The sequence below is a fragment of the Protomyctophum bolini genome (genome assembly GCF_963924005.1).
Source record: "Protomyctophum bolini genome assembly, chromosome: 6".
Classification (NCBI taxonomy): Eukaryota; Metazoa; Chordata; class Actinopteri; order Myctophiformes; family Myctophidae; genus Protomyctophum; species Protomyctophum bolini.
Genome location: NC_137867.1, coordinates 13,641,297 through 13,652,922, shown reverse-complemented (window position 1 = coordinate 13,652,922; position 11,626 = coordinate 13,641,297). Strand labels below are relative to the sequence as shown.

Sequence of the window (11,626 nt, the reverse complement as noted above, 5' to 3'; positions counted from 1 at the left end):
GTACTAGTGCTCTATGCTGTGATCTCCATACACACTATCAGTGAGGAGAAGAGTTTGTTGTATGTAATCACGTGAATGCAGCCATGAAAAACTGCAACGTGAAAACATCAAACAGCCTAGTGTAGACCCTGACATGACGTGATGTAGTGATATTATGAGTCTACGAGTACTACAGGCTGCAAATCCCGCCTATAACCTCCAACATACCAATATTTTTCAAAGATTACCGTAATTTATGGACTATACTATGATGACACTTGATATCAAAAACTTCTGAGGATTGACCGCATTATGGGGTAATTCCCATCTTTGTTATGTGATAGGCACAGGGCTATTTAGCCACCTGACTAGTTTCACGGCTAAAGTTATCAGCCTTTATCCCAGGTGAAATTTAAAAAAGCAATGCTGAGTTTTGGTGATTATCAACCATACAGCCTCTAAATGTAACCAACCACTACTTCTGCTAGATGAATGGAAGTCACAGGGATAGTATATTTAACATGATTCAGCCATAAGGTGGGATAACATTGGGGCTAAGAAGCTGACAACTCCCTAGAGTTGTCATTGAAACTAGATAACATTTATCTGAAGGCATGACACTGTACAAGCTTCCAGTCTGCATTCTTGACTCAAACTACTGTTGTTGATGTCTTGTTAAAAAGTAGTTTTTACAGCTTGTTTCAACCATCACATCATGATTTTTGTAGCCAATGTAGACACATTTTACCACCCATGAATGAACCTTTACCTCCTACAGTACCACCACCACACCCACCTTCGTTAACATTACAGTAGGCCTATACAGTAGGCCTATGAAACAAACTTGCCTTTCTGGACATTCTCAGACGGTCAATGTTAATGTTGTGATACTTGTTCTACTTGTTAATGGCCCTTTTCCCCTGCAATGCATGTTGTCTGTTGTCTCCAAAAAAAAGAATACTCCGTTTCGACATTTGTGCTCTTCTACACCAAAATACTAATAATTCTAATCTATTAAAAACAGCTATCTAATTCCGAATTCGTGCCACTTACTTCTTGGTGGCGGCGGCGCTCATGTCTTCAGGTTGCTGGTTTGATCAATCTCCTTACAGAATGTGAATAGAGCGGATCAGCGCAGAGGAGCGTGCTGATGTTTGACCTGCGGAGTGGAATATGTCACATCAGTTTTACTCTTACTCATAGTCAGGGGGAGATCCATCATACTCCGTTAATTATCAATTTAGAGTCCAATTTGGTCGCATTTGTTTACTATTAAATTAGCAATGACGAATTTACAGAGAAAGTTCAACCGAAATAACATAAGGGGAAAGACTAAATATAGCCTAAAAACGGAATGTTATAAAGCAGCTGTCAAAAACCAAATTATATTGTGCACTGCATGCATATACAAATCAACAGTAGCATACTTAAAAGAGTTAACCTGTCGGCTGCTGCCAGGTGGAATTGGAAAACTGTAGCCACTTACCACTAATTCTTTGGCTGTTGTCTCCGTCGTGTCGGTCTCATGAGTCATGTAGGTAGGCTGGGTAGTAAGTTTGTGTCGCTCCTGCAGGGTTCAGCATGCTTCTCCCCTATCTGACTGGAAGACCGTCCTTTTGTTAACGTCACACCTCCTCGAGTGGGAGGTCAAAGTATTGAAGGATCACCATCAGACCCGATACTAGATCGAGAGCCTTCACTCTCTTGCGCAATTCCCCATAGCTACTTTTTTTTTATTATGTCTACTAGCTGGCTGTTTGGATAGACTTAGACTTATACGTCATTATGAATTTATGACACCTGGGGCCGGGCTCTACTTTTACTAAAGCTGGCAGGTGTGGAATCAAGAGATCCCAGCGTTCTTTTTTCTTTATAGAAATGTTATGGATGTTCGCTTTATGTCCACTTTATTTACTTCTTTAAGCCTACCATTGAGATGGGTAATTTGATTCTACAGCGACCTCTTATGGATGTTACAGCTAATTGTGTTCTTTATCTCTGAAATCAGCTCGAGGAAAGTAGCTGGCTAAAAATGATTCTGAAATCAGTTTCTGGGTAGGCAGTTTCTGGGTAGGCTGTTTCTGGGTAGGCTAAATGTAGATGAATGCAGATGTAAAACTAGGATATCATAGCCTAGTTTTGGGGTCCAATGTTCTGCAGGGACCGGTCAGTGAGGAAGATTAGCCATAATCTTATAATAATAATAAGACCTGTATAGTCTATTATTATTATTATTATTATTATTATTATTATTATTATTATTATTATTATTATAGTCAGTGCCAATAGAAGGCTCTGGCCATATACCGGTTTGTGATGTTGATCAGAAATTAATTCATGGAAAAAAACTATATTACAGGCATAATTCACTTAAAAAGATGGTTTCATCGTCTACTCAGGCTTATGTGAACATCCCGGACAGTTTTTAATTTGCTTGAGTCAATACTTACTACTAGATATTTTAAATTAATTTTAGCTGCCCGACCCTTTAAACAAACCCATAACTTCAAACTCCATTTTAACTGATAGATAGGTCGAAAACACATGTCCTTGTTTCTGGTTTATCATCCTTCTAATGTGGAACCTGTGGGGTTAAAATATTATTTTAGTATATTTTTATGGATCCTTATTCTTCTCCCCCTAGCTGTGTGTCAAAGTGTTCTTGAGCCAGACAACTACTCCCAATGTGCTGCCTTGCATAGTTTGTTGGGTGAATGTGTTGGGTGAAAGGTGATATACATGCAGTCTATTTACCATATTCAAGAATGATTGTGTGGTAGGCCTATGCCTATGATATTTCAGTCAGGATTCTGTGTAGGTTATGAAAAAAAGAAGATTCCTGTTGTCCCCTTTGAATGTTGTTGGGTGTTGGCCAAGTAGCCTACATATACATTGACTCTTGACAGTCCAGGGACACATTTGATTGCAAATCAAATGTGTTCCACAATACTGTATGTCATTACAGTCATTGTACTCTGACGGTAAAGAAGTGGCAGAGTGCAATCTTGAGACTGTGACTGTCCTGTCGAGGTATCGCCATTATGGTTTACGGTAATCTTTTGCTCAACCCTAATTTCTGACCAGTCACTGCTAGTCTGTCATTCGGTAGGTGACTCACTATTGGTTATTAAGGCAGGAGATCATGTGGTAACTAAGTGAAGGTCAATCTCTGGCCCTGCCGTTCTCAGGGAAATTGACCATATTGCTTGTTTGGGAGATCAACTGAGAAAGTGTCTGGTGATCAGAGGAGAAACACGTTTGCTTCTGAATTACAATACACAAATTGAAGCAAAAAATATATATATTTTGTGTTTGTTCTAGTTCTTTTTCTTATAATATTTATTCACTTTATTCCACTCGATGTATAGCATGCATGATAACATTCAGACAGTACAATATAACGTGTACATAAACTTGTACAAATTGAACAAGCACAAGTCAGTTTATGCTAATTGTTGGCAATGAAGACTTGCATGACACAAGATTACATTCATGATGGGAACATGCTGGGAACATGCTGGGAAAATGACACGATGGGAAGTATATGCACACTAAATTTTGCCAATTTATATTTTTTTATCCCACGTTTATACAACCTATGCCAATTCTCTAATGTAATCCTGGGCGCTACACTTCCTCTACCAACCTGGGGGGCAGCAGACTGACCTCATGCTTCCTTCTATGCATGAGGAGTCCAAACTGCTTCTTTTCACCTGACAATGGGAGAGTTTCCCTGGCCGGACATAGCACTTGGAAGAAACACATTATTCTGACAAGTTACTTTCCCCTCCATCAGGCGGCCAGGGAGAGGTAGTTTAGAGACCAGGATTACGGCATGTTTTTTGTGTGACCCTATGGGACACGGGGAGAACATGCAAACTCCACACAGAAAGGCCCTTTCGCCAACCCCCACCTCAGGTTGGGCACTGATGACGTGGATGAGAGAACACACCCCCATCGCCCACAGGGTCCCCAGCGGGAATCGAACCGAGGAGCTTCTAGCTGTGAAGTGACAGCACTACAGACTGTGCGACCGTGCCTCCAATTTCACCCACTTTTTTACTTGTAAAACTGTGATGTGCAGGTAGGTACATACTGTCCAATGACATGGGTCAAAATATTGTGGAACATCTTGCTCCATATGGAGCAAGACGCTAATAGCATAAGACATCCAATCCAGACCACTACATTTCTGGTGTTAAATGGTACGAGGGACGGACCCCCACAAAAAGACCACCTCAAAAAACACATCTGCCCTTTTCTCTGCACAGACCTGTTGATGTGACAATCAAGCTGATTGCTGATTCTGATTAATTGATCATCTCTCATTGGTGGAGAGTTGTTAATGCTCATAAAGTTTCTTTTCTACTTTTGGATGCCCCCACGCAATATAACTAACATTTTAAACTACATTGCTTGATGTGCTCCTTGATGCGGTGTTGTGTTAAACTCAGCCTAACCTCTATCTACTTCACACTATTTTACATGGGATTTAACTTTGGTGCTTGGTTATGTAACAGTAGGCTGACACCTCTAGACACCCAGTGGAATCCATAAGAGTCACTTTGTAAACTGACATTGGACCGAACTGCAGAGACGGTGCATAATATTTAACTTTGATAAAAATCTGGCTTTAACATTGCTTGTTTTGACGTCATCCAAGAGATTCACTAACACATGTTGGCCCTTGGTAGGTTAAACTGTCACAAAAAGGAACCTGGAGAATGATGTCCAGTGAACTGCTACTTGTAAAGCAACAAAGTTACTTCAGAAGACGTCATATGCTATTCACTGTACAGCATATGACGTATTTTGAGGTAACTTTGTAGGCCTATACAATACTATCCAAGATTAGTAAGTAAGTAAGTAAATAAGTAAATTCACATCTTTATTACGTCACCATTGAGAGCTATACCAGTTATACGTGACGTCATATTCTGCTACGATACATACGCATCAAACGGGGCGCAGAGTAACCACAGTATACCGCTAATCAACGTACAAATTACATATAGAGGCATTTCCTTTAATCCACCCGACACTGATCGACATATACGCCACCATCGAAAGCCGTCTCTTACCATACTTAACAATACTACTTTTTTATCTCCAAAAACTAGGTACGTAGCAAATAGCTAAACATAATAATTCAATATTTTAAACGTTCTTTCCCAGAGAAGCTGAGATTTGACAGTTTGTAGCGGTCGACAGTACTTGCACACTCTGCTTGCGCACTAGTAGGCCATTTATGGCCTACTTGTGTGCAACAAGCAAGTAGGCACTCGACATAGTGCAGTTCTAGTTATAATCTAGAGTTTAATTAGGTTTTATTGTTTTATGGCAAACATTTTGTGAGCTCCAATGCAGAACAATATTCTCTCTTTCTCTCTCTCTTAGAGTACTATACATCAAGAGAGTGTTTTTAATTGTATTGCATAGCATTTGTATGGTTTCGTATATGGATTCAAATCCAGTGTACAAATATAATGGACCCGTTCAAGTGCACTCTCAGATTGAGGCTACACTGATGATTAACACAGAGGTCTTGACTGTGTGTGTCAAACGTTTGAATTTCATTATTTTCCATTATGATTAAACAATAAAACACAAAATGTAAAAGATGCAGCTTAAAATAATTCTCAATGTGCATCTGATGTCATACACTTTACATTGTGTTTATACAGTATATAGGATTACATTCTTTCTGAGCAATTTTTGCGTATTATTGAGCAAAACTGTTTTACAGATTGTTCCTCTTCCCTCGTGGCCACTAGATAATTAAAATATACTAATTAGACTGCTCCAGTTTTAATTAAACATATTCTTTGTCATCCCACTTCATCACCATGGGTGGAGGGAAAGGGGTGAGTCATTCTGTAATTGCTCAATTGTACATTGTATTTTCCATAACTTCAAATTTGTTCTCAAAACAAAGTTTTATGTTTTTATTCACAACACAAAATATTGTTAGGCTAACACAAGGACCGCGTACATATCTGAGAGAAGTTAGTTTTAAAAAGGATTGTCCCACATACATACATGTATAATGCAAAACATCTGCTGACAGATTTACCCCCCTAAGCATGTCAGCAATTCAATTCAATTTTCCATCGTATAGCAGAGGGCAACATTCTTTCTCAATATTGCTGTGTCTCTTCGCTATTACTGTATACACTGTCTACTGGATGGATGCATGCATGAATGACTGAACATTCCACATAGTTAACTTGTCATCACGCCAGTATCAATCAAGCAGGAACATTTGTGCTGACCATATCCTTTCACCTGTTTGGCTAGTTACCATGCACTCCTGTCTTTCCAGAGCATACAGTACTGTATGATAGATCCTATGTTCTTCTGTGTCCTTATATTGCGCAGTGAACCTGCCCATTCCAATTTCCAATAATCAGGATCAGATTCAACTTTATTGTCACATCACAGGTTTAGAGGTGAGAACTGGGTGAAATTTGTTTTTGTGCAAGCTCCATCGTTTTTGTTGTTTTCAAAAGGAGAACACAAAAGGTGTGTGTGTGTGTGTGTGTGTGGGGGGGGGGGGGGGGGGGGGTGGCAGAGAGAGCAAGGAGAAACATTTAACAGTAGGCCTAAAGAAAAACATGTCAAGGACAATCAAAAATCTAATATATCCACAAACCAGCGGATATATACTGTACAGTATGAGGTTAAGGTGCAAAGTGGTAACGAGTAGTGGTGGTAACAAGTAGGTCCACATCGCAGCAGGTATGCATGTGAGATTAATAGTCATTAAGGTGCAACGCATTGTCAGGTTCACAATAAAAACAAAAGAAAGAAAAATAACTCTGATGTATGGTTGATGCAACGTGCTTTAAAGTTACATTTAAAGTTAAGTTAAAGTTAAGTATAATGCTTCAGGGATCTAAAGGTCATTCATAATTGGACAATACAACATAATTAGTCTATTTCTTAACTTTGTAGAACTTTTCTAGAACTTGTAGTTCGTTAATTTGAAAATGGCCAAAGTATAAAATACTGTTAATGGGTAAAGTGATTTTGAACTATTGACTGATTTTGCTCGGGACCCCCTGGAACTAGGCCTAGGCTGTCCCCGGAACCCACTTTGAGAACCATTGCTGTGGGCAACAGAGCCACTGGAATGCTTCAACTTTTATTTAGTGGCAGTGAAATTCAATTTTGAAATGCAAAGCCTAGAATGTGACTTGATTTTTTTCCTTTAGAGAGGGCTTTGAATGGAATCTTTTATGGCATGTTGTCTAACAACTTAAGTGATAAGATCAATCAATTGGATTCCGTCCATTGGGTTCTGTCCTTGTGCTGGACGGTATATGGCCCTGTTGAAATCATTGGATTTACCGCCCTACATGCTATAAGCCTGCCCTCTTTCCTCAGGCAAGTGGGTGAGTAATGCAAATGCATTGTTGCCATCATTCCTGCATGTGTCAAGTTCACAAAAGGGAAATTGAAAAATACTTCAAGTCCCAATAAGGCATATACTTCTAACATCCTCATCCTGTCATAGGCCTAGCTAGCTTTCAACTTGCTCATCTTCTTTGTGCCTTTGGGGAGCAAAAAGAATGCATGCCATGTGTGGAGTAGATTTTACCTTTATATTCTTATTCCACAATCAACTGATTGTTTACTTGTCCCTTTTAGCCCACAAGGCAAGCAAAACAAAGAGTACAAGATGAACAAAGCTAAACATTTTTTAAAACAGTTTTGCCAATTAGACTCCATATTAACATATACAGTAGCGATGATGATCATGAGCCAATGATGAATGATAGGAGAGAAAAGAACTCCACAATACTCGCTATGCTCTTCCCTTTAGACACTTCTCACAGTTCTCCATAGACACATAATAGTTGCTGCCCGGCTGCAGAGTGGGAAAACATAATGTCACTCATCATTCATTATCATTATTATTAGAAAATTGGTAGATCAAAAAGCTAATTTATAGATAGATCGTTGCAGCAGGTTGCAGATCCGGTCTGTGTGCATAATGTGTGCAAATTACCGAACCAGTAGGCGGGCTCTAGACCAGATCTGAGCACTGAGCATCAAATCACGCCCTGACAAGTTGACAACCAGCCAACCCATGACTCACAGTCCTGATTATATGCAACCCAGCCTGGCAGAGATGTGCTCAGTCAGACAGAGGAGCACACTTTTCTACTCTATACTTTGTTGGACCATAGCATCACCATTTTCACAAATGTTTGGACATTTTTTGCCAATAATGCTAACATAATGTGTTACTTGTGTTGTGACTGGAAGTGAACCTATATTTATAGTTTTCACATATATATGTAAAAGTGGCATGTTGTTGGCACAGTACTTTGACGGTATAGCAGTGAGAAAAGCCCTTTTGAGGCTTGACTCATAGAGCAGTGAGATTTCTGTGTAATCGATCTCACATAACTGTGAGCTAAACAGACAGGCCCCCTCTGGGCCTCAGCTGTGTCTCCAGTGTGTTGCACATGTGCTCACCTTTAAAGGAAGGGTAAGTGCTATTTTTTGCATGTGTTTGTGTGTGTCCGTCTGTGTACAGCTAATCTCCGGCACTGTTACCTGTTCGATGCCAAATTTTGCACACACACTCCCTGGATGCAACCTCTGCCCCATATTTTCCAGAACGGCCTGTTATAGCGGCACCAGGAGGCCGACTTTTGAAAAACACACTTTCTTATTATATTACTCCTAAAAAAAAATCAAAAATCATGCGAATCGTTACACACTTTCATAATTAATAATGGTTGTAATAGTTAATTGCGCCTAAAATTGAGGAGTATCTCTAACATTGGCTTTGAAAGTTTGCAGGATTTGCCCATTTGAACAAAAAGCCTCAAATCATGAACGCAGCATGTAATTTACGTGAAATCTTTCACAGACTTTCCTACTAGGCTGCGGAATATATCCCACCCTTTTCACATTGGCCTGTTATAGCGCCACCAACAGGTGGATTTTTGCAAAACACATTTTTGGAACATAATGCCTCAAATCATGGCAATTGCCATCCAAGGCATAAGAAGAAATGGCACCCTTTTCACATTGGCCTATTATAGCGCCACCAGGAGGCCACAGAGGGGCACTTTTCTAGTTTGTTTGTGTTATCAACCCCACTTTAACTTATTTCATATCTCTATCCTGATTGGATAAGATTGGTATTACCAACCTGAAAATGCTTTTTATGTTTAATAAAGAGTTGGAGAGACAGGGAGACCCCTATTAGAAGTAATATAATGTTGATGTAATAACTTAATTATAAGACATTAGTATTTTCTTCATTTTCCAATCTGTACAAAAATCGGTTGTATATGCTCTGTATCCTCAGTTCTTTGTCTCCCCCTACTGTCCATTGTAAACACAACAGAAGTCTCACCAAAAAAGGGCAGGACAATTTATAATGACCCTTCAATGTAATTGTTCTGTACCATTGGAATGTGTTGTTGGTCAGATCATTTATGGGTTGTGTTGTTTTATGTTAGTATTGATGTTATGTGTATATGTTTTGGGCTAAACACCACAACTGTGAGTGACAGTGACAGGGAGCACAACCCAAAATAGGGACCAAATCTTGAAAAGTGGTTAATATAATAGTTTACAAAGGAGTACCTCATCACGCAAATCTAAAGAGAAAGTCAAATGGTGTAGTTTACTACAGATTCTTTATCATCTCTTTGTTTTTTGAGCGGTGCTATCTGATCTAACACTTGAGTATGTGTGTAGCAGCACGAGTCTGTATTCATTAGTCTATTAGCAGCACAAGTGTCCATATATGTACAACACCTGGGTAGGCACCGCTCACTTCACACCGGGTGTAATTTTTGAGCTTACTTAATTTTTGAATTTACTGGATACTTTTAAGTGTATATGCGTACAGTGTGACAAACTTTAACTGTGGATATTAGTCTCGTCTATAGGGATGTGCCGATGAGACATTTTGGCCGATATTCGATATAATTAATTGCTGTTATGGCTGATAACCGATATTACCGATGTCGATATATCATATCATTCTTTATTGAAAGATTATAATAATTTTGTCCATTCTGAAAAATACATGTACTGTAACAGCATATCTGCACTGCAGGGTCAGATTTAACTTAATACTTTGGTGTACTCAACTCAACTCTTCTCTATGGGCTGGCAACTCTAAGATTATGAAAGTGATTCTTTAACTTTTTAATTTTAATGACCCCCAGTGTGGTATGCCCACGGATCCCCATATCACTCTCTGAGTTAAAGACCTGTTGGTTTGAATCAATCATTTAGGTGGGGACCCCTGGAACCCCCTTAAGGACCCAGTGAGAACCAGTGATTTATTTGGTCCGGAAGTAAGGCAAGTTGCCCTTTGAGACCAGCTGGCACCTTAATTGCTGCTCGCCAGCACAGAAGACACATACCCAAGTTCATTTAATCAGGAGAGAGAATCCTATAATTTAGCAGCTTTAGTTTTATGGCGTTCCAGTTCTAATTTTGTCAGCTGTGTTTTTGAGCGGTGCTATAGGCCCTCCAACGAATGGCTTGTGTGTGTCCCGACTCCCTGTGACGTCACATGGCAGCCAAGTCTATGGACTTTTTAGTAACTATGACGTACTGTGTGCCCCCCAAAGGCGTCCCTCACTTCTAATGTCCCTTATTTATCCTGTGTATGAGTTCTCGATCATGATTGGAGGAAATTGCTACCCCAGAAATTGCTACACCATAAAATTAGCAATTCTGGGAAATTGCAAGTGTGGTTGCTAAGTACAGTATGATGATGATGTTTTGACCCACATGATGCCACAAGCGGAATGATAAAACAAAACATTTTGGGGTTGCTATAAATAAAGCTGGGCAATTACGATAGTCTGCAACCACGCACCCGTCTAGAGCCTTCTGCAGAGTTGGCTTGAACAGATTCTACCATCGCGTAGAAGAAGCTGAGTTTTGTTTGACGGGGGATTGGAGTTCCATACACTGGCCATGCCATTCAGGGCCCTCCATGCAAGTGCCTTCCTCACTTTTAGATCTTGCTCTGTTGAGTTGACCCATGAGCCCTTTTACTTGAGCCCAAGTACGCAACAGCTCCTAAAATCTTACTCTTGAGTGGGGAAGCTCCTATTAGAAGTACTAGCGTTACATTTGCTGTCCCAACAGGGAGGAGGACAACATCATCATCCGCAGCAGCAACAAGAGCCAGATCAATAGCCACTTTCAGGGGTTGTTCTGATTTTCCCTTTCCCTTTCCTCTTTCCTGTCACTCATCCCGTTAACCTGAACCTCATAGTAAAATCTTTCGGAGATGCCTGCGGTATGTGATCTAGGCTGTGCACTGATAGGGACGAGACTAGTGATGGGAGATTAATCGGCAAACACATCGGTATCGGCCGATTTTAGTTGTTTTTAGATTAATCGCATCAATAATCAATCAGCCTGATTAATTAATCGGTCCGATTAATTGGTCTTACAGACAAAGAAGCCCAAAGTAACAGCTTGAACAGATCTACAAGCTCACAATATTAAATATAAAGGTATTTAATGGTATGGTCAGATATTATGCCAATTATGAAAATTGCTCAACATATATAGCATCCGGCAGTTTCTACAATCTACATGCTGGGGAGTGGGGACCCATACTCAACATTTCTAACCTAAAACATTGGTGTAC

The 11,626-nt window shown here is 39.9% G+C and overlaps 1 protein-coding gene across 1 annotated transcript in view; it reads right to left on the bottom strand.

Annotated features, from left to right (window-relative positions):
* slc4a4a (solute carrier family 4 member 4a) overlaps nucleotides 1–1,604 on the bottom strand; it is a 71,686-nt gene extending 70,082 nt beyond the window's left edge. Inside the window, exons 1-2 of the mRNA XM_080766635.1 lie at nucleotides 1,466–1,604; nucleotides 1,033–1,138 (exon numbers count right to left, since the gene is read on the bottom strand). Of these exons, the coding sequence (XP_080622761.1) occupies nucleotides 1,033–1,055 (23 nt within the window). The 5' untranslated portion in view covers nucleotides 1,056–1,138; nucleotides 1,466–1,604. The remainder of the gene's footprint in view (nucleotides 1–1,032; nucleotides 1,139–1,465) is intronic.
* Between the last annotated feature and the right edge of the window lie 10,022 nt (nucleotides 1,605–11,626).